This window comes from Myotis daubentonii, chromosome 5 (assembly GCF_963259705.1).
Source record: "Myotis daubentonii chromosome 5, mMyoDau2.1, whole genome shotgun sequence".
Lineage (NCBI taxonomy): Eukaryota > Metazoa > Chordata > Mammalia > Chiroptera > Vespertilionidae > Myotis > Myotis daubentonii.
This window is the reverse complement of record NC_081844.1, coordinates 89,261,330-89,284,014: the sequence shown is the minus strand read 5'-3', so window position 1 is coordinate 89,284,014 and position 22,685 is coordinate 89,261,330. Positions and strand designations below refer to the sequence as shown.

At 40.8% G+C, this 22,685-nt stretch overlaps 2 protein-coding genes and 1 long non-coding RNA gene across 3 annotated transcripts; all 3 read right to left on the bottom strand.

The window, feature by feature from the left end:
- Positions 1-4,716: 4,716 nt before the first annotated feature.
- SPINK9 (serine peptidase inhibitor Kazal type 9) lies at positions 4,717-9,006 on the bottom strand. Its single transcript, XM_059698807.1, has 4 exons — positions 8,850-9,006; positions 8,103-8,131; positions 5,914-6,041; positions 4,717-4,869 (listed from the first exon to the last, which is right to left on the bottom strand). The coding sequence occupies exons 1-4, from the start codon at positions 8,893-8,895 to the stop codon at positions 4,824-4,826; spliced, it is 249 nt and encodes an 82-aa protein (XP_059554790.1). The 5' UTR covers positions 8,896-9,006; the 3' UTR covers positions 4,717-4,823.
- A 1,796-nt stretch (positions 9,007-10,802) lies between these two features.
- SPINK7 (serine peptidase inhibitor Kazal type 7) lies at positions 10,803-14,825 on the bottom strand. The gene is made up of 4 exons (XM_059698806.1): positions 14,718-14,825; positions 13,837-13,862; positions 13,020-13,144; positions 10,803-11,191 (listed from the first exon to the last, which is right to left on the bottom strand). Exons 1-4 carry the CDS (start codon positions 14,776-14,778, stop codon positions 11,146-11,148), a joined length of 258 nt encoding a protein of 85 aa, XP_059554789.1. The 5' UTR covers positions 14,779-14,825; the 3' UTR covers positions 10,803-11,145.
- Positions 14,826-17,990: 3,165 nt separating this feature from the next.
- LOC132235822 (uncharacterized) lies at positions 17,991-21,434 on the bottom strand. Its single transcript, XR_009453093.1, has 2 exons — positions 19,980-21,434; positions 17,991-18,353 (listed from the first exon to the last, which is right to left on the bottom strand). It is a non-coding gene; the product is annotated as an uncharacterized LOC132235822 (long non-coding RNA).
- Positions 21,435-22,685: the final 1,251 nt, after the last annotated feature.

Genomic DNA, 22,685 nt, shown 5'->3' with positions numbered 1-22,685 from the left:
GGTATTACCTTTACCTCCAGTTTACAGAGGAGGAAACTGGGTCTTAGAGATGTTGTCTAAGATGCCACAACTAGGAACTATTTGAAATAAGCCTTAAGCACAAGTTCCTAGGCTTAGTGTTCATTTTCTGCAGTAGTGCCATTTTCCTATGTCCGTTGCAGTGCTCAGCATGGCTATCAGTAGCAACTACCTTGGTCCTTTACTTGGAGTCCTCATCTGGTTCCAGACTAGAAATAAAACAAGAATCCATTGAACTGATTTGGTTTACAAAGTTTAAGCAGCAATCTATGCTCTAGAATAGAGCATGGCTTTCTGGAGAGCTCCAAATTTTGTGGTATAAGTAGAGCTAGTGAGATAGCCAGATTATCTACTAGAAAGATACCTGTTCTCTGCTGGAAGCTGCTTATTCAAGTTTGCTAAGGGGAAGTTCACTGATATCCTCAAGCACAAGAATGAGGTGCATGTGGCTATCTCAAGAACCAGTGGTGCAGAAGCTGGGCTGCCTCCAATGCTTTGGGCCATGATTGCTTTGTCTCCAAAACAGAGCTAACCTTAAGAAACCAAGTACAGTTTGATGGGTCAAGAGCTAGAGACCCCCATTGAATTTAGTGTCCAGGGGCATACTTAACTAGTGATATCATCAACTGCCCTGCCATTGTTCAAAACAAGGGCACCGTTGGCACTTTTCAGTATGTCACGTATTAGGAAGTAAGTTATTTTGAATCAGTATTTTTTTAAAAAAAATTCTTCATGTATGTTGTTTGCTAAATGCTACAAGGACTCTTGACTATGCAAAATGACAATTGCAAAGAGCCATTCCATAGAACTATCCTAATAATAAAAGCCTAATATGCAAATCGACCAAATGGCAGAAAGACCGGTCGCTACGACACGCACTGGCCACCAGGGGGCAGGCGCTCAATGCAGGAGCTGTCCCCAGCCTGCAGGCCCCAGGCCAGGCAAAGTGGATGCCAGCAGGGGCCCCCCTGATCGCCCCGCCAATCACCCTGCAGAGGGAGGTGACCGGTGGCTGACAGGGCCAGCGAGGCAAGTGGGTGGCACCAGGCTGGCCAAGGCGGATGCCAGAGGTCCCCCCCAAATCGCCCCACTGGTCATCTCACAGATTGGCCCTGATCGCTGACCAGGCCTAGGGACCCTACCCGTGCACAAATTTCGTGAACTGGGCCTCTAGTGACAAAATAATTGGCAGCTCCTCTTACCTGTTGTGTTCATGGGCTAGAAGGCATTCTCTTTAACACTAGTGGGCATAGTGGCTGTGCAATAGGGAACCCACATTGATCTCCCTGTAAGTGAATAAAGACAGCCAGAATCTGTTCAGGTGAGCTGCTCTGGGGATAGGGATTGTGATGTTGCCTAGGGAACATAGTGCCACAGTATTTCAGAGCTTGAGCTCTAGAATCAGAGCTTCATTAGTCATAACTCTACCATTTCCTATTCATGTTGGACAGCAACTCTGTCATCACTAAACCTTATTTCTCTTGAGTGAGAAAAAAGCAAATCCGTTCATTAACTTACCACTGTTTTTGGAGTTCCTATCATGTTCCAGATGCTAGGTTTACCAATTAGATGCTAGATTTACCATGGTGGATAATAAAAACACTCTCCTTTATATTTAGATAAAGTTATTATTTGATTTGTTTTATGAATTACATGAGATAATGATATAGTATAGGACCTGGTCCAAGGTTTTCTTCAACTAACATTAGAACATTCAGGAGGTACATAAGAACTCTCTTAAAATTACTGAAAGTTTTAGGATTGGTGAGGGCATCGAAGCTATGCCTGACCATCTTGTACCTCCCTATCCCTCTACTATGGATCGAGACCAAGGACTTCCTTAGACCCCAGAGGTGCCCGAGTATCCTGGGCACAGGACTGGGTGATGTGCTGTGTGAGAGGAGAGAATATCTGGGAGATTTCAGTGGGACTGATACTGATATCTAGGCTGCTGTGTATTTGGGGGTTAGGGAAGAGAGATAGGTACTTGCTGCCTCTTAAGCCACCCTATATAAAATCTGCAATACAGCTTCTTCCAGGTACCTGTGCCTGAAATGTCTGCAATAAGAGGTGTTTGTTAAAAGAAAAAAAGGTTCTCAATTAGATTTTTCTTAGTGGCTCAACGGCTATACTTAGGACTAATGAGGGAGTAAATACTATGGGGCAAATCTAAGCTTGATAGAGAGTTTTGACAGTAGGAGTTCCCATTAATGACTGCCTCAGAAAGGAGTGAGCTCCTTCTCACTCAGAGTCCAACAGAAGTTGCATGTTATCGTTTAGGAATCCCGTAAAGGCAGTCCCTCACTGAGTGTGAGGATTGTAGCCATCAGTATTTTATACTTTTAAACAACAAGAATAGTATGTATTGAGTGCTTCTTATGTACCCTACCATGAATATTCTAGATGTCCTTGATTTATTTGCCTTACTCTTCATGGGAAATTTCATATGGCAGACTTCAGTGCCCATGTGCTCTAACGGAAGGTTCATGGTGCTGTCTCTCAGGACACGGTCAGGCAGGGGTCAGGCAGGCATGATGGGGTGGGGAGGAGATCAAGAGGGGCCAGAACCTAAATTAGAACCATCATTGTGCTTAAGGGACAAACTGGACAACCACAGAATTTTGCTGTGATTCTTTTTTGAACCACTCATTTATTATTTGTTAATTATGTGCCAGGCCAAATATTATGTACTGTATGTACCTAGGTTCATGCCAGTTCATAGGAACTGCTATTGCCCCCAGTGGGAAATGCAGGAACTGAAACTCAGAGGTTAAATCACTAACTCAAGGTTACTCAGAAGTAGCAAATCTAGATTTGACCCCAGGGTTCTGTTTCCAAAGCCCCATTGTGTTTCTTGTGTGTTTTTTGTTGTTGTTGTTGTTTTATTTCTTAGTGCGCTTTATAAAAATTCAAGTGTAATTAATATATAACATTATATTAGATTCATATGTGCAGCATAATGATTGGATAGTTGTATATACTGGAAAATGATCACCACCTTAACCAATAGTTATACATTTTAATCATTTCTATTATAACCAAATAATTTCAGTCTGGCAGGTTGAACGCTTTAATATCTATAGGGTGTGGCAGCAAACAGATGGTGGTTCAGACAATCTGTTGGCCTCAAAAAGAAAGAAGAAAAACTGGAACTCAAACAGACAGGCAGCGGAAACAGAGACAGGGCGACCAGGGAGGTGAGCGCCCCAACAGAAGTTTGCCAGTATTTTTGGGTGTCTGCCACTGGGCTCCATTTCTAGGAGAGGTGAAGTGGAGAGGAGGAGGGAGGCAAGGAGCACAACCCAGACGTGTAGAGAACTAGAGGGTCCGGGTACAGGGCAGGTTAGAGAGAGGCAGCCCCAGCCAAGGTCAGAAAAGAGGGGCTGCGCATGCGCGAGGAGACTGGGGGGGGTGGGGGTGGTGGTGGTGTTGGGGGGGGGGATGGGGGGGAGGGGTCTGGGCTCTTGGTGAATGAAACACCCAACCCAGGCTTCCTCTTTGTTGAGTCACAGGGGGCATCCCTGAGCCTGGCCTTAGTTCTACACCCTAATCCTATTTTGAGCACTAAATACCTCCTGTCCCAGGAAAGAAGCAACTGGGAATGATAGTTTCCTGCACCCTCCAGAGCATCTTTCAGAACTCCAGCAGCTTTTTCCAGTTGTAAGCAGGCACTCTAAAAAACCTATTTTTTTTTTTTTGACTCAGTGTTTTCTTTTTTTTCCTTAAGAAATTCTGAAAAGTGTTCAGGGTACATCCAGCTGGATGCGTTTTGTTAAGACATGTATTTATAGACCTGACTTCCATTTCCTTGATCTGTACTCTTATTGTTCATGAAAATTCCAAAGCCAGTGTTTCAGCATTTGTTCTGAGACCAACAGGAGTTACCTGTTCCAGAAGGACCTGTTTATCGGATGTAGTAATGCCTGCTATGCTTACATATGAGGAGGAACTAATTACAAAGGAAACAGAGTGAGATTTCTTATAATTGGAGTAGGCTTCACGTCTAGTAACACATTTTGGCAATGTATTTAATTGTGTTTTGTGTTATTTTATTCCTGCATCTTTAAATTTTTATGGCAATGTTCTTTTCATGTTACAAATGACAAGGATTTGCACAGTGGTGTTGCAAGAGCTGAGAGTAGAGGTTGGAATATAATGAGGAGCTTTAGGCTGTGGCTGTGCAAGGTAACTCCCGTCTGTCTCAGTCACTCCCACACACTCTCTAGAAAAGCATTTCCTTTTGTGGGTGGATTTCTTTTATGGGAACTAGAAGAAGGAATTCAGAGTTTGAAAGCAAACAGAATGCTATGCATTAGGATGCTACTATACTTACAAATTCTGTGGCTGGATCAGGAGTTGATATCTGCTTTTAGGATGATCTGGGATAAAACACTATAATTTCCTTGCTTACTTGTGACAGAAGTAAAATCCAGTTCATCTTAATTTAGTTTATTTATAAAGCATTAGTTGAACACCCTCTTTATCTGTTCGATTTTTTTTAGAACGAAGTCATTACGGACGGTGTTTTCCTGGCTTGAGAAAGAGGAAGGCATCAGCTCTAGGTCCTTTGATTTTCTGATTCCCATACCGGTCTTAATTGGCCTTCCCCCACAGAATGTGACCACGAGATGGTCTTTAGACAATACCCCAAAGTGAAACAAATCTAGAAGATTCTGCTCTTGAAAAAATTCAGGGATGTTAATTTCACTCAGGTCTACTTTATTCTACAAAGAAATCAAGACAATGGTGGCAAGATCATATGGGAGAAGACATGTGCCTCTTGTGAATGGAATCACAGGATAGGTTCAACATTCCCCAAAACGTCCAAATTTAAGTTTGTTGTCAGTTTTCCTGTGGAGAGGAAAGAGTAACAAATGAAATATTGAAGCCATAAGCATTTTATTAGCATCCAAACTTTACTAATGAACCCCCAAAATGTGCCAGGTTACCTCCTTTACTGACGTATTTAAGAGGAGTGGTTGCAATTTAGAGTTATTTAACATAAGGAACAATGCTCATTGCATAAGGAACAATGCTCCAAATACAACACAGTTTATGTCCCTGAAAACATATTTTAATGGATTATTTTATTTAAAGGTGATGCATATTTAGACGCCTCCTGTCATAACATTGTAACTTTTTGCTTATAAAAAAAATTCCATATATAATATACCATATATATTAGATGTTTGTTTTTATCCATGTATATTTTGCAAATAGTTAAAAGGAACTATATGTTTCTATATACTTTAGTACATAACGTATCATTTAACTTTTTTTGAGCTGATGCTACTATATCTTGCAGACAATTACTCTTTAACCTTTAAAGTACTGTTGGCTATTTAATTTTTGTTAGCACTCCAACATACACATTTTGTGAAGAAATCATACTCTGAAACAGAGCAAGTTCTTTAGGTTTTGCAGCTATTGTCCCCCTTTTGTACCAGTCATTAGGGGACTCTAATGTATTTAAACTGTCGAAGCTGAACAATAAACATTCTACCAGATGCAGACTGGCATGCCTAGGAGGAGGAATGTTCCTTGTCCCTGGAAATAATCAAGCATAGACTGTGAGATGGCTTGCTGATGTTTTTTGTAGAGGGAGTATAAGCAATAAATTAGTAGTTGGAAGTGGAATTAGATTACCCTTAAGTTTCTTTCCAATTCAGAGATGCTAGGCTTCTCTGGTTGACTATTACTACCAGAATATGTAGGGGTACAATGGTACCAGGGACTCCAAATCCTATGAATTGTGAGAATCCCATTCATCACACTCAATGTGAGATGATCCACATATTCCTTATGCCTTAAACCACTTCTTTGAAATGTGATACATTTGTCTTAACACAATTATTATACTTTAAATATAGAAAAGTAAAATGTTTCAATACTTACTGAACTTCATCACAAAAGAAGCAATCATTGGCATAAGTTTTGCCATCAGATCCACAAATTGGTCCGTATAATTCATAACACTGTCTCTCTTCTCCTGGTGGTAACTTTTTAAACTTACTACAATCAACCTGAAAATAGATATTAAAAATCTTCAATTCCTTCTACCAAATTTTTATTCCCAGGATTTAGAATTTTCTAAGTAAGTTTAGAAGGCTCTGGATGCATTCATTTTGTATTCTAGTTGTCTGTCCTCATCTAACTTCTTTGAAATATATCAAGTAGAGAGATGTTTTATATAAGATATAAAATCATGAGTGGTAGCTGGTAATTAAATCACCATTTATTTAAACGTAGAATCCACCCACTGTAGTCAGTACTGGCTGATGTGTCAGCTCTTAATGCTCATGGTACATTTTGTTTCCTACTGTCTCTCTTTCACTTAAAAAGTTCTAAAGAAATGTAAGTGTGAGATGTATTATAGAAATACAGCCATTTTAATAACTAGTACACCATTGACACCTTTAACTATTGGTAACAAATGACTTGCTATACACATCATCAGCACATAGACAGATTTATGTTAACACTATAGGCCCGATTCACGAAATTCATGCAAGAGAAGGCCTTCCTTCCCCCAGCTGCTGGCATCGGCTTCCCTCTGGCACCCGAGACCTGGGCTTCACTGGCAGCCCCGGCTTCCTCTAGAAGGTGTCCGGTCTAATTAGCATTTTACGCTTTTATTATTATAGACTGTAGTTGATAACCACTGTTTGAAATTTCTAGAGCAAAGCCAAGGGGATGAGCCACTTGTGGGAGCAAGTAGACAAATTCTAAGCAAGAATTTCCTGGGTTTTTCATCTATGAGCAAATTGAAAAGTGTGGACAGAAAAATCAAACACATTGGAATTCAAATCCTGACTCTCCGATCCTGGGACAATAATTTCACCTCTCTGAGCCTTAGTTTCTTTATCTGTAAAATGAAGGTGATATACCTACATTGTCAGATTAAAGTAACAAACGCATACCTGAGCAGATGTGTGTGAATGCTTAGCACTACACAACATGGAAAACACTGAATAAATAACAGCTATAATTTCTCTCCCTAAGCTTCCCTTCCAGGTCTGCACAAACTCCAGTTCTATATAGAAGACTGCATTCCCAGCTCTTTCTGCCCAAGAGTTCCAGACATGATATCTTACTAATTGTTTAATGTTTCGACTTGGATAACCTGAAATATGCTCAAAGTTAAAGTTGAATTCCTCTTCCTCTTCAGATATGTTCTAGGAGTGAACTTAGTCATTCCTCTAGTCACTGAGCCCTAGTCTTAGAGCTGAGCTGAGCACACCCTGACAGCAGAGGAACCTCAAGTGTAGTGGAGCAGAACAGAAAGTGTAGCGCCCCATGCTGAGGACACACAAGCATGATTTCACTTCCTCTCCTTGCCTGCTCAACTCCCAGTGCCAGAATTGGTGTGATGGTCAAAAAGTGACCAGGAAACGACCAAGGCTTAATGCTCATTAATCCCTGTCATCCTTCACTAAGTCGTGAAGGATGGCTTGAATTCAGGCCTGCCTGACTCCAAACTTATGTTCTTAACGTTATTTTTTTAAATAGGTTAAAAAAAAAAAAGACTCAAAGACGTGAAAGAGCTGCCTAGGCCACAGGGTCACACCGCTAAAAAGCTGTAGCGCTTGGACTAGAACCCATAGTGCCTGGCTGCTGGTTTAAAGTTTTTGCAGTCACACCTACATTTTCTTAATAACAGTCATTACTTAACATGAGCCATGAAGGAAAGCCTCACATGAGCCAAAATCTTCATTTTCTAAGTCAGAGAACAAAGAAACGTGTGGACCACTTAAAAATGGTAAGAATCAGGACTTGTCCTTACTGAGCTTTCCTATGTGTGGGTACTGTGCTAAATCTTTTCAAGCCCTAGGGCTTTAAGTGTCACCTGATCAAAGACTTGGGACTGAAACCCAGATGCTGGTATCTAACCATTGTTTCCCCCATCACCTCCATTTCAGAAAGGTCTGTGTACAGTTTTTGAATAAAAGCAGTTTTGAAATTTTAAAAAATAACTGTTCAAATGGACAGCAACGTAATTCTGTACACTATCAATCTTTCCTTACTGATACAGGCATTAAAATTACGTAAAAGTAGCACTTTCAAAGCAAGACGGATGTACTGACCGGTTTTCTAGGTTGGGCACATTCTACATCTGTAAGAAAAACAAGTACAAGAAAAAATTAATCTCTGGAAGAATCTAATCTCATTAGAAAAATAATATTTGGTTTATGTTTCAGCTTTCTCAACCTGTCATGAAAAGTATAAGATTCTCTTCAGAACTTTTGTATCAGCGTATCAAAAGTTGACGCACAAAACAGATCTTTGTTTTAGAGCAGAATTAGAGTGCCGTCAAAAGCATGGAAAAGCTGCTATAATAACGAGTCTTATTTCTTCCTATCATTATCAGAGTTTAGGAAATAGTAAGAGAAAACAATGGAGTTTTCTCTTTTTAGGAAGTGTCTGCTCTTTCGTAGCAGGCAGAGATGGCAGGGGTTGAGAATTCTAGGGAGTCAGACCTTAACTCAATAGTGGAAGGGAAGTAACAGTTCATGCTGCCCAACAATGGGTTGGACTGCTTCATGAAGAAATCAGTCCCTGTAAATAATGATATCAAGTCAGAGTAGAGTTTGGATAAACAATTTCCAAAGAGGTGACACAAAATGGACTTGGTCTTAGCTGACCATTTAGGTCCAACTCAGTGCCTGAGATGATATGATTTAGTGATGTATTGGTAGAGACCAAAAAAATGTGCCTTTTCAAAAACTTCCCTTATTATCTATGTGAAGTGTATACCCCAGAATTATGTGGGCAGAAGATGACAGGAGCTATTGGTATCAAGGGAGGGGCAGTATTATGAGGGAGATACTCACAGATTAGTGCCAGGGCCAAGAGCAGGACAAAGGCTGTCACTCTCATGCTGCTGAAGAGGCGAAGGGCAGTCAGATGGAGGCAAAAGAAGTGACTTTCTGGTGTCTGCCCAGCCACTTGCGTGCTGCTTTTATATTGTCAAGAGTTCCTGCCTCGATTGTGAAACACCTATTTGCAGGATCAGAATCCTGGGAGGTCAGAAACATCTGCTGGGTATGGAAGTTCTTTTATTGTGAAAGACAGATGAATTTACATGACCGTTTAATAGATAATAGGACCCGATAAAGCTGGTATTATTTCCTTGTCTCTTTATGTCCTTAAAAGTTTGAGTGCTTTCACATCTGTTACACAATTTGATCTTCATAACAAATCTGTAACATAGCTATTACCATTGTTTTTTGTTCTACAGATGAGGAAGTGAAGTTACAAGGAGGTTAAGTGATTTCACTAGTTTTACTGCATGTACTTGTACTACTTTTGCAAGAACTGTCATCTGCATAGCAGTTTATAGGTGTTGCAATGTTCCCAGGATCTCCTCTTTCCTCTCTAGTGTGAATGGAAAATGTTGCCAATTGAGACACCAGAATGGGCACAGAGAAAATGTATCAACTGCCAATTCTTGATTAAGCATAAACAAGCAATGACTCATACCCTTTAGCAGGGAGATAATTTTTCCAAGTATCCCACATTTGGGGATCTGGTACAACTGCTGTTTCCTGAGATGGTGGAAGCTGATGGGGGAGCAAGTCAGGCAGCTGAGATTGAGTTTGATTAGAGATATGAGCATGGTAGGTGTTCAATATTCATTTTTACAAATTGAGAAATTGTGTTCAGTAATTAATTCGTATGCATTTTTCAAGTTCTGTGCCTTTGTACTTGCTTTCTGTTTCCCTGGAATTACCTGTTCCCTACCCAACCCACACATACTCAGATGAATTACAACTCAAGGGGAAGCTACTTCAACACCCTAGGCAGAATTAGACTCAACTTCCTCTATGGTCCCAGAGCAATTTGGTAATGTTTATGAAATACTAACCATGAATCAAGCATTATACTAATTACTAGGTATACAAAAATGTATATATAGTCCTGCCCTCAAGGAATTTACAATCTGATAAGGATAGAAGAACACTACCACCAACTATTCAGAACAATTTAAATACAATGTAATACAAGATGCAAGGAAACAACAGGTGAGCAAATGATGAGTAGTCAGGGAAAGGCTCTAATATTTATTGTGTATATCCTGTAGGGTGCTTTGAGTTACTTCACTTAATCGTCACAACAATAACCCCATATGCCAAGCACAGGGTTTAGGTACCCACTCAAAGTTACACAGCTTGCATGTGACAGAACTAGCTTACAAACTAACTCCTGACTCCTCAGCCACTTCTCTGCCAAACCAAATTCAGGGAAGGTTTCACAGGAGGGCTACATTTGAGCTGAAACCAGAAAAGTAACAGCCGTTTCCAGCAAAGGAAACTGTGCATGAACAGACACAGGGCCAGGGAAGAGGAGTGTTAGAGACCGTGTCCTTCGGAGATACTGTGTCCTACCCACGTCTATGGTAACACCATGCTTAGGAGTCTGGATTCTATACCATAGACAATGGGTAACAGATGAAGGGTATTGAACAGAGAAATAATAGAATCAGATTTACACTGTAGAAAGATTATTCCAATATGGTACCTAGTAATGACTTATATCGCAGCATTTATAAGAGTGTATAATTATTTTTTAATTCTTGTTTATCTCCCCCTCTAGAGCTTGAGCTTTAATTGAACTGAACTCCATTTCATTCCGTGTGTATGTGATCACGTGTATATTTGTGTGTGTGTGTGTGTGTGTGTGTGTGTGTGTGCACGCATTTATTTCTTGGCAGCCACTTGGGGTTCATTGTACAAAACTGTGTGTGCGCATTTATTTCTTGGCAGCCACTTGGGGTTCATTGTACAAAACTGAACAATCAAATATATATGTTCCTCAGTTTTCTTTGAAAACTGAGATATTATACCCCGATCTAAGACACAAATACAGACAGAAGTAAAGATAAACTCTCTGGGGAGATTCTTTTAATGAGGTACAAAAAGAAGCCAGTAAGTCAGTTGGGCATGAGTTTGAAGGAAAGCACAACAACTTTCTCCACTCAACAAAGATGACTCCACATCTGCCCCTGCCCGCACCCTCCCCGCCCATCGCCCAGAACCTCTGCCATGGTGAGGAAGTAGGTCATCGGAGCCCAGGGACGATGAGGATGGCACAGGGTATCATTGCTCCCCACCCACGTCTATGGAGAAGTTAACATCTTCCTTCGTGAAGAAACCGAACCTTCCCATAACTTTTCCTACAGGAAGACACAGTTAACAATCCATTAGCACAACAGGAAATTTTGCATAATAATAGCGCTGAAAGGAAACAAAGAGATCTTGAGGCAGAGCCTCATTTTGCAGGTGAGGCAATGGAGTCTCTGAAAAGGAATGTCCTTTCAGAGGCAGAAGCAGAATTTCCCCAGGCTGGTGAATCCTCCACCCCACCTGCTGCTTCCACTGATCCCAGGGCCCAGGCTGGTCACCCAATGTCTTAAAACATCCAAGGAGCGATTCTGCCACAGGAAGTTGAAGTGCCTGCCCTTTACCCTTTTCTGGTCAGCAGGACCTGTGACAGAGCTGGGTCCCGCTTTAGGAGGACAGCTTCCACCACACGTTCCCTCCGTGTCCTTGAATACAAGCTAGTCTCTAGGCCAAAGGCCCAGTGTGTGCAGGTTAGAGAAGTGCCACTTTGGCGAAGCAAACATTCCTGCATAGGAGTAAATAAGAAGACATATCCTTCTGGGCTTGGGGCTTAGGGCTTAACTTGCTATTTTAACTTGTTAAGATAATCACAAAGATGAAAAAGACAAGATCTAAAATAAGTGGCCAAAGTACAGTGGTCTAAAAGAGAATTAACAATGAGCAAAGTGCACTTGCTGTAAAAACAGTAAATGCTAAGTTGCCTGTTCTACACCAAAGAAGTGACATCTTTCCAGTTGTTTGCCTTCAAGAACACTATGCAGGCCACACAAAATATGTAAAGAAATCATGCCCATGGGATGCAGGTCCAAGTGCTGACAGCTTGCATCCCCCTATTTTAAATATACTTTGATTCCAGAGAGGAAGGGAGAAGGAGCGAGAGATAGAAACATCAACAATGATAGAGAATCATTGATTGGCTGCCTCCTACACGCCCCCTACTGGGGATCGAGTTGGCAACCTTGGCATGTGCCCTTGACTGGAATCAAACCCAGGAATCAAACCCAGGAATCTTCAGTCTGTAGGTAAACACTCTACCCACTGACCCATCCCCCTATTTTAGATAAAGAAAAAATATTTGTGGTAGCCATATTCCCTCTATCCCTCTTAAGACTACAGATATTTAGAGCCACTAGGAAACTGAGGAGGATAAAGGCCCTCTAGCCACATTTTGTCTAAGGAACAAGCTGTGTTATGGCCTTTTAGAAGTCATATAGGATAATAATTTTCAATTTTTCTGTCTTTATTGATTTGAGTGAGAGAAAAAGGTAGACAAAGAGAGAGTAGAAACATCAATGGTGACAGAGATTCATTGACTCTCTGCCTCCTGCATGCTCCCCTAATGGGGATTGAGCCCAAAACGTGGGCATGTACCCTGACTGGAAATTGAACTGGTGACCTCGGTGCCTGGGACGATGCTCAACCAACTGAGCCACTTCAACCGGGCTCAATTGTTTTTGAGTGTTGGGCTTAGGACCCTTTCTGCAAGCAAGATATTATATGGAACTCCACAACTGGAAATAGTCAAAAGCTGAACTTGGAGTTGGAGACCACCCCAGTTATCCCTTTAACACTTTAGGTAACTTCTGATTGCCTCTACAGTATCTCTGGACTCTGGGGCAGCATTTTGAAAACTGATGCTATTGTTGGACTTCAACTAAGAGATAGGAGTTGGAGGTTCTGTAATGAATGGTTAAGCAAGTAATGGTGGCCAATCCTGGCCTGACTATGAGGCGGTCAGTTTTCTATCCACACCTGCTGCTTCCGGGTGGGACTAAGTACAGCTCATGGAGAGCTAAGCAGACTCATGGAAAGAAGAGAGGTTTTCAGTGGAGGTCACTGGCCCCAGCTTCTTCCCCCTCCCTGCCCCCATGAAGTACTCACAAGTTCTCAATGCACAAGTGGCATTCATTCCCATAGGTGATGTAGTCAGAACCACAAACAGGCAGGTATGTGATGGGGCAAGGGATAGCCACCACTGGGTACTTCTTGTAAATGCTGCAGTCCACCTGTGACAGACACAAGGGGAATGTTCTGCATTGCTCCTGGATCCCAGGCTAGGCTAGCCTGGCCTCGATTGTACAGGAAGCAAAATACCAACCTAGAAGTTCCAGCTCAGATATTCTGATGCTGGTGCCGCTACTTTAAGCACTAATGTCACTATGACAAATACCAGTCACACTGGCACCACTTCTATTATGACTTATGCATGCAGTTAGCAATTCCTGAGCATTTCCAGGCCAGGCATTAAACTTAAATCTTACAGGAATTTTGTTTAATCTTCAGAACAACTGAATAGAGTAGGTTCTACTATTACCTCTATTGACAGGGTTGGGGGAGATGAAGGCTTGGAAGAGAGAATTTGTATCACATAAAAGCAAGGAAGTGGTGAGATTGAGATCTGAATCCAGAGCCTGTGCAAATAACCAAGATCCTACCTCTGAAATGTTGTCCTTTCCATCAAGACTTCACCGGTCTCTCAACTGGAAGTCATCTCTCTCTTTTCTAACTCGGGAATAATTTTAGGTCTATGGTTATTTATGTTATCCTTCTTCAAACAACAGAGGAGATTTCTTTATCTGTGTCTGCCTCCACTTTTACCACCCTAAACATACTGACTTAATGCTCCATATATATTTGGTAATTATTTGTTGACTAAGTGACAGTCAACAGTAATGAAAATGTAATTCAATATACTCACAGTTCTTAAAGACAGACTAGCAGCTTCTGAAAGGGAAATAGAGATAGAAATGTTAATAATAAAGCGAAGTCTTGAAGTCTCATTAATTAATGTCATTTTGATCCCAGAGATTAAGACTCTGTGCTTTCTCTGGCAATAAGTCTCAGCACACACCCCATTCTTATGCAAACATTTTGGCTGTTTGCAAACAGTCATTAGGTAAACGCTTGGTTCAGGCAAAGGAATTACCCAATTCTCCTCCCTTCCTTACCATGGGACACTTCTGGAGCTCATTGTGACACTGGTAGTGGTTTAAAGTCAGGTTGCAACAGGCAGTATTGTAGCCACCATTGCCAAGAACTGAAGCACCATCTTGGATATTCTTCCCCTTCTAATTGATATGAAGGGTTGCAATAACATTTTAAGGTGTTTACATCTTATTTTATTTTTTTAACCATATGGAAAGTCTAATTGTTGACTCCTGGCCTGTGGAGAATTGTACTTTATTTCAAACCTTCCGAATTGATTTAGGGAGGCATCCAAGTTGTTCTGCATCTTTGCTCAGAGGAATAGTATCCAATAACAGGAATAGTATCCAATATTGTATAACAACTTCCAATGTTGTTATGAAGAAAAGAATTCATTTCTTTGTTCCATGGATTTTTCCCCAAAAATCCTTGAATGCGATGACACTACTAGACCTAACCTCCTCCTGCCCTCCCAATTCTATTAGGGACATAAGATTCTCCCTTCCCAGGCCAGGGCTGTTTCTTTTCTAAACCAGTATGCTTTTGATTCTAAACCCATATAGTTAAAAGCCACACAACCAGACACTTCTCTCAGATGCTCACCTCCTTGGAAAAACAAGCTTAATGGTTGTTCACTCTCTACCCTTCCCTCACCTGAGCTGCTGCAGAAGTAGGTCACCGTGCACAGCAGGAGGAGGCCCCCAATGATCTTCATGGTGGAGGTGGCTGCTATGCAAAGGCTGCTCAGGCTGTCCCAGCAGCTGTGTCAGCCATGAGGTAGGAAAGGGGCCATGTTTATATGGCAATGCCTGGCTTCCCCGCCTCCCCTCTGAGGTGATTCAGAGTCAATGCTGCCTTTGAGAGGCTCTCAAACACAATGTCACACCCTGGGTGGTGTGGCAGTCCTTGTCACTTAATTGCTACTTCCGATCTGACCAACACATTAGTTATTTGAGGTGAGAACTATTTTTCTGTTTGTCCTAAAGGTGGGGAGTGTTAGAATTCTAAACCTCTTGGATTAGAAGAACTTGACTTGGCCTAGTTATGAAATAAGTGAAAATATCAAAGTTTCTTTAGTTCACAAACACCCAGGTTTGACAGATCATACTTATGTTTATATTTTGGCTTCTGGGAAACTATAGTTTTATTTTTTAGGCAATAAACCTATGATTCAAGCTGGGACCTAGTGGAAGGAACAGTGATTTTAGCATTTATGAAGTTTGGAGAAGAGTGTTGACATTTTCTAGCTGTGTGATCTTGGGTAAGTCATTTATGGAGCTACCAGAAACATGGGGTTATGTTGTGGTAACATATAACCCAAGGTGTATGTGGCTCAGGACAAATTATATTTTTTAATTAAGCTGAACATGTACGGTGGTCAGCTAATGGTCCTGCATTATCTTCAACAGGTCCCAGTTGGGCAGAGTTATCACCATTTGGAATGTTGTTCATTGTCAAGGTTAAGTGAAGATGTGTTCTTGAGGCTCTCCATTTTCAGAAATTAAATATTTCAGTCCAGAGGTGACACCACTGCCACTTTCCCTCACCATCTGGTGAGCTGCCCCAATCATAGAGGATGTGGAGTGTGTTATTACCTTGTCCTTGGACAACCAGATGGGGGAGAACTGAAAATAGTTTGCAAATGACACAGAAACTATCCCAGAACTTTAGCTGCATTCCATCTCGATTGGGAACTATTACTTGCCACAGTAGAGTTCACATAATTGGTGTCATGTATGTGACAATCCAAAGTGCAGTGCATGTAATTGTAATTGTGATTATGACGATGATTACAGATGAGACAAGAGTTTCTGCTACAGGTTCCTGACATTAGCTTGTAAACTGCATTGGGCCAAATGGCTGTTGTTTGTCTACTGAGTTTAAGTGCATATGAATGAATGAAAACCTGGGGGAAATCAGTTTACTCTTCTCCCCCAATGCTCTGCCAGGTAGGTTTATTTTAGTACATTCTGAAACACAATATCTGCAAAACATTATAAGCTAATAAATTACATTGAATGACTCTATAAATTTTTGAATCTTACATCTGTTTGGGGATCAATATAATCTAGCAGTAAGAATATAGCCATGGCCCAGCTGGTGTCGCTCAGTTGTTGAGTGTGGATCCATCAGCTGGAGTTGCAGGCTCAATCCCCAGTAGGGGGCATGCAGGAGGCAGCTGATATATGATTCTCTCCCATCAATGATGTTTCTATCTATCTCTCCCTCTCCCTCCCTCACTCTGAAGTCAATTAAAAAACATATAATTTTAAAAGATAATGTGGGCATGAAGTCCAGTGGATTTTATTTGTGATCTTATTCTAAATATAAGTTGACTCTGTGACTTTGAGTATATAGGTTAAGCTCTGGATATTTTAGTTTCTCATCTGTGACAGAGATATAATGTTTTACCTCACAGAGTGGTTTGAGGGTTAAATGAAATTATATATATAAATAATGTGTGTGTGTGTGTGTGTGTGTGTGTGTGCATGCGCCAAGATCATAATTAGAGCTTGATATATGGTAGTTAATTATAGGGAATGTGAGCTTCATGATAACTCATGAGGAAGGAATTTGTATGACCCTTATTTTATCAGTGAGTAAGATGAGGCTCAGAGGATTTAAGTAATCTCACCCAAGACCAAGATATGAATTAATGGAGAAGACTGCTTTGAGTGCAGTCATGGAAAAGAAGCAAAGAAATTATCCTAATAAAGAGATTTTTGTAAGTTTTATTATTTCTATGAACTTGTGAAGAGAATGAATACTGAAAAAAAGCCATTATATTTCAAGAAGAGGAGTCTTCACTGCAGTTTGAAAATGCAATTTTAACAAAGAGGGTGGGAATGGAATCGATGGATTGCCAGGGTAACGTGGAAAGACAAGGCTACAATGTTTGTTTCAGATGTGTGATAGTAAAGGGGAGGAGGAGAATGGAAGAGGCAAATGCTTCAGAAAGGTCTAAGCTAGACTGTGCATGCCTTAAAGCCAAAGGGAAGAAGAACTTTAAAATACATGCTGGAGGGTGGTTAATTAGAGGAATTAGAAAAGCAGGAAATAAGATGAACAGCACAGATTGAAGCACCATTCCCTCTGATACAGGGACAGAGAAGACTAGATGAATCTAAAGAAGATACTTTGGAAGGTTGAGGGAGAAGGATGTGGGGAAACCCATGGTAAAGTTGGGTCCAGCTTTTAAGTTCTGATGGTGACTCTGGCAGTGCAAGATTTGGGTTGGTCTGGAAGCTGGAGAAGGATGGAGAAGGCTTGGCACAGACATCAATGGGAGCTGTCAGAGAGTCAACTGGGCTATAAAAATGAACGGCCACTAGACAAAATCGGCAATAGATATTAGCAGGTCCTGGAAGTACCATGCTGAATACTTCTGTATGGTACTGAGTGAGAAATGGAAAAAAGGGATTTTGTGGACAGGGAGTGTGTACATCAGAGACTTGAGGGGGAGCCATAAAGACTGTGGTCGTCTTAGAAGAGAGTTAAGTGTTCAAGAAGATTCTGATGGATTATGCAAGGTGTGAGCAGTTAAGGGTTTAGAGGTCAAGGTTTGGGCTTTGTGTGAACTTAAGTAGGTGTGGGAAATATGAACTTGAACAATTGTTTATGGAGGCAGTGGCTAGTAGGCCAAGTTTCAGATGAATTTCTCAGGGGTGGGGCTAAGATAATGATCCTCAGGGTGTATCTCAAGACAAAACTGATGAAGAATGGGTGGAGATAGAGGTCTTTGGGTTTTAAAAGGTGAGGAAAGGTGAGGTCAAATGATTAAGTGTGAGCTGCTTTGTAGTTTGGCAGCTACTCACAGGGAGAGAACATTTTCAAGCTGCACATTGAGCCACAAAGTGTAGAGGGCCCTTTGGGAGTGAAAGGTAAGTCTGTGAAGAAAAACAAACAAACAAACAAACAAACACTCTCCATTTTATGCCAAGGAAAGTTTATTTATTCCTCCTCATATTCCTGCAAGGGGCCAAAACTGGAGGCCTTGTCAGAGAGGACCACTACAACAGTGTTTCCACTCTAGGGAAGGCAGGACAGAATGAAAAACATAAAAATAAAAACAAAGGTATGAAATAAGAAGACAGTTTGAGAGTGTTAAATCCTTCATTTCTTTCCCAGTGGACTTGGGGTGCCACAGGGAAGAGAAAGGTGGCCCATTAGAGGGTTAGACACGTGTGAGAGAATTAATTGGAGCATGGCTTGAATGAAGAGTTCTGGGGTTACTTAGCTGGAGGGAAAACAGCACCACAGCTGGGCAGTAATCCAAGTACAGAATAATGGCTGTTGTAGGAGATGAAAGTAATAATATGAAAATCAACCATGTAATAAGCACTTACTCTGTGGCAGAGCTCTGCTACACCTGCTGTGTGCATGATCTCATTTAAGGCTTCCAATAATTTTATAAAATAGAGGTGGTGTTTGTCCTGTTATTTAAAGGCAGCAGTGGCTTAGAGAAGTGGCTAGTTTAAAGTTAAGAGACAATGCTTTTAGTAACTCTGATGTATTGTCTTCACATTTAACTTTAGAGATAGATTTGGAGACACATTGAACATTGGAATGACAGGAGTGGACCTGGCAGAATCAGAGCAGTCAGGAAGGACAGCTGATGTTTCCAATGAGCCAGAGGGAGTTGAGCAGTGGGTCAGAGTGGCATTTTCATGGGTGAGTATCATCTGGAGAGAGGGATGGGGACAGGGGGTGATTGAGAGTCAGGAGACAAGGGTTCTTTCCCTGTCCCCTCACCGTCATCTATCAGAGGTGAAATGTGTGACAGTCCCTTCTCCATGTTGTGCTTCCTGCTTCCCAAACATCTAGTGAGATTAGCCTAGGTGGCTGCTTCGAGTTCTCCAATTAAAAATTAGTGTTCTTGGACACTAACTTGTACGAATGATGAATAAGGCTGATTTGGGGTGAGTGGCAAGAAGTTGGAATTCCCCTATGTATTTAGGTTTTTATTTCCTAATTGCTGCACCAGCCCACCCCCAACCACCAGCCTCCTTCCTTTCTGGCATCCAGCAGAGACTCCATTCAACACCCTGCAGGCGAGGCCTTCTGGTGACAGTTTTTAAATCCATGGTCCAGATTTGGCTGCACTAGCTCTAGTCATTTGTCTGTCCTCTTCTGCCTCCCTTTTGTGATGATGCCTTTATACTCCAGCTCCTTTCTTATCTTCTTGTTTTCAGTTTTTGATGCAGTCCCTACTGTGATCATGCCTCTGTGTGCACTGAGGCACAGTGACATTTGCATTTTGATCTTGGGTCTAGCAGGAGTTCATTCCATTTCTCTTGGGAAAAGGAAGTGAGCACATGGCAGGAATATTATGTTTTGGTTCTACTCAATTTTCTTTGAATGATTAATAGTAAATAGTTCCAATTATGGAGCTATTGAATTGAACAGTAATGATTTCTTTTCTGTTGGTTCATGTTGCTCCTAGATGATCTCACACTATCTGGATCTAGACACCACACACACACACACACACACACACACACACACACACACACACACACCTCCCATCTCTTATTAGTAAAATAATGTCTAATTTGCTAACTAGTGAAGGGAACACCTGTGGCCCCAGTAAGCCAACATTAGTGAATACATTAGTCTGCTAAGGTCGCCAAAACAAAATACCAAATAATGGGTGATTTTATCATCAGAAATTAATGTTCTGCCAGGCCGGCATGGCTCAGTGTTTGAGCATCTACCTATGAACCAGGAGGTCATGGTTTGATTCCAGTTAGGGCACATGCCAGGGTTGCGGGCTAGATCCCCAGTGTGGGGCGTGCAGGAGGCAGCCACTCAGTGATTCTCTCTCATCATTGATGTTTCTATCTCTCTCTCCCTTTCCCTTCTTCTCTGAAATCAATTAAAAAAATGTTAAAAAAATAAATATATTAATGTTCTCACAGTTCCGGGTGTTAGCAGGGCTTGTTTGTCTTAAGGCCTCTCTCTTTGGCTTGTAGATTACTATCTTCTCACTGTGTCTTCACATGACCTTTGCTCCATGTGCAGAACCCCTGGTGTCTCTTCGTTTCTAGTAAGGATTAAATACTATTAGATAAGGGCCCCACCTTTATGACTTCATTTAACCCTAATTACCCAAGTAAAGCCATGATTTCTAAACATAGCCACACTAGGAGTTAAGTCTTCAACACATGAATTGGGGGAGACACAATTCAATTTATAACATTCTAGCACAGTGGTTCTCAACTTGTGGGTTGCAAACAATGAAAATACATCCTGCATATCAGATATTTACATTATGATTCATAACAGTAGCAAAATTACAGTTATGAAGTAGCAACGAAAATAATTTTATGGTTGGGGGTCACCATAACATGAGGAACTGTATTAAAGGGTTGTGGCATTAGGGAGGTTGAGAACCACTGTTAGCGTCTGTACTCCCACCTCCAAATTCATATCCTTCTTACTTGCTGAGAATCATAGACCTTCAATCTTTAAGACACTGGTATCCCATGAAAAGTTAGCTAGTATTTCCTGACTAAAGGATTCTCTGGTCAACCAGATTTGGGAAACCCTGAATACTCAATTTCATTTGGGGAATTACTTATTAAAGGATCCATTATTACTATTATTATTATTTTTTTTGCAATACAGATCCTTTCCCCCTGCTTTTTTAAAACTCAATTTTTCCCAAACTTAATTTGCCACAGTTTATTATTTTACAGAACATTTAATAACATCTAAAGAGATGTTAGTGTTTTCTTGGACATTAAGAAAGGATTTACTCCAATTTTCCCTACTGTCATGATAGCTAATATATAGACTTGTTACCAAGTAAGATGACTGCATTTTTGTTCCGCTTAGATTGTTCAGAAATTTTTTCAAATTCAAAAGAACTCCATGTCTATATGGCTTCCAGACATTCTAGTTCTCTACAATGGAGCCCAACAGAATGAATCTGCTCTCTCTTTCTAAGAAGATCCCTTCAGATATGTAAAGGCAGCTCTAGAGTGCCTAGAAACGCCTTTTTTCTCCAGATTGGGCAAATCAGCCACTTTAATATTTCCTTTATAGCATGTAACCCTGTACGTCCTCCTGCCCTGACATATTAACATACCATTACTTAGCGACAGTCAGACACAGTAACAATCAACCTCATCACTTCCCTTCTCTGTCCCAGTTTTCCTCACGGCAGGTTCACAGGTGAACAAGACAGACAAGGGCTCTACTTCTTGGAACTTACTTTCTTGTAGAATGAAAAGAAAACATGATTAAATGATGTAATAAATGATTTCATATGTTGACAAGTATTCAAAAGAAAATATATCATGGTATGAGGCTAGAGAATGACATGGAGATAGGGAACAAATTAAATTGAGTAATCAGAGAGGGTTCTCAGAGGAGATGATATATTTGAACAGATACCCAAAGGATGAGAAGCCAGCCTAGAGATTCCATTTTCTCCAATTTCACTGTTATCTAATATGGGTGTTTTCCCTTAAAACTTGTAAGTCAGACAAGCTCTAGCCTGTGTTTTCTGTGATTAGCGTAAATGTTTTTACTAAATTCTATGCAAGATTGGATTTAAAAAGTTCCACCTAGTTTTCTTTTTTAAATTCCCTTTTCTCCATGTTTCTCTCTGCTCATCATTTTCTATTATTAGCTTTTCTTATGGTGATTTTAATTAGAGTCTGTGTCTAGGAGTTCATGGTCTCAAATATTTAGTGTCTATTTATTGAACTTCTATTATTTGCTTGACTTGTTATTATCTGACTTTGTTTTATTCATTGTCATCACAGCATTCCTTACTACCTGCCCTTGTCTGTTCCTCTCCCTGTATATTATTCATCTCTCATCACTAGAATGCAGGTTCCACAAGAAAAGGATCCGGCCTATCTTGTTTGCTTGCTTAACCCAGCACCTAGCGCAGTGCATTGCATAGGGTAGAGACTCTCAACAAATAATAACTAAATGAACAAAGAGTCCTTAGTTAAAAGGTAGAGGAACACAGAATGCACCCAGCATTTGGGAGAAATAATCTGTTCTGCATCAGTGAATTAAAAAAGAAATGCTTACTTAACCGGAACTTCAAGTAATTCAACCATTTTAGGATAATTTTAAACTTCAATAAGAAGAGCAAATTGTGAAATGTTTAACACATCCTCCTCTACTTTCCCCCCCAAATGATTCAGAATCATCTTTAAGATGAAACCATTCTATAGCCTGGTTGGGGGTCACCACAGTGGCAAAAGGCCACAAGACAAACGTATCCAATGGAGCTGACCGAGAACCTCTACCTACTTCTCTGCAGCTGCTACCACCATGTCATCAATACGAGGGACCCACCAGTCCTGGTAGTGTCCAAATGTAATCGAGAAAAGAATTTATCAGCTAATCAAAAGCTTTCATCCATTGAGGTTATGCCTAAATACTTTAAGATGCATACGACCTAAATGTAGCATGTCCAGACCATGTAGCATGAAATAATAAAAATATCTGACTTGAGAAATGACTGAAGTAAGTGGAGAAAAATGATTTGAGTATATATTGATTAGAAGACAGAATATTCATCTTCTACTGATAACTGTGAGTAAACTGTTCTGTCATGAAAGGCTCTGATGGTTGAAAGCACCATAAATGTAAGTTTTG

What these genes read in the sequence shown, in the direction of transcription:
- SPINK9 (XM_059698807.1), bottom strand. Translation starts at nt 8,895, where the DNA reads ATGAGAGTGACAGCCTTTGTCCTGCTCTTGGCCCTGGCACTAATCT. An exon ending in CTTGGCCCTGGCACTAATCT is followed by an intron (nt 8,132 to 8,849) that starts GTGAGTATCTCC and finishes TTTTTCTTACAG; the next exon opens with ATGTAGAATGTGCCCAACCT. An exon ending in TTCTTTTGTGATGAAGTTCA is followed by an intron (nt 4,870 to 5,913) that starts GTAAGTATTGAA and finishes TCCTCTCCACAG; the next exon opens with GAAAACTGACAACAAACTTA.
- SPINK7 (XM_059698806.1), bottom strand. Translation starts at nt 14,778, where the DNA reads ATGAAGATCATTGGGGGCCTCCTCCTGCTGTGCACGGTGACCTACTTC. An exon ending in CTAGTCTGTCTTTAAGAACT is followed by an intron (nt 13,145 to 13,836) that starts GTGAGTATATTG and finishes TGTCTGTCACAG; the next exon opens with GTGGACTGCAGCATTTACAA. An exon ending in CACTTGTGCATTGAGAACTT is followed by an intron (nt 11,192 to 13,019) that starts GTGAGTACTTCA and finishes GTCTTCCTGTAG; the next exon opens with GAAAAGTTATGGGAAGGTTC.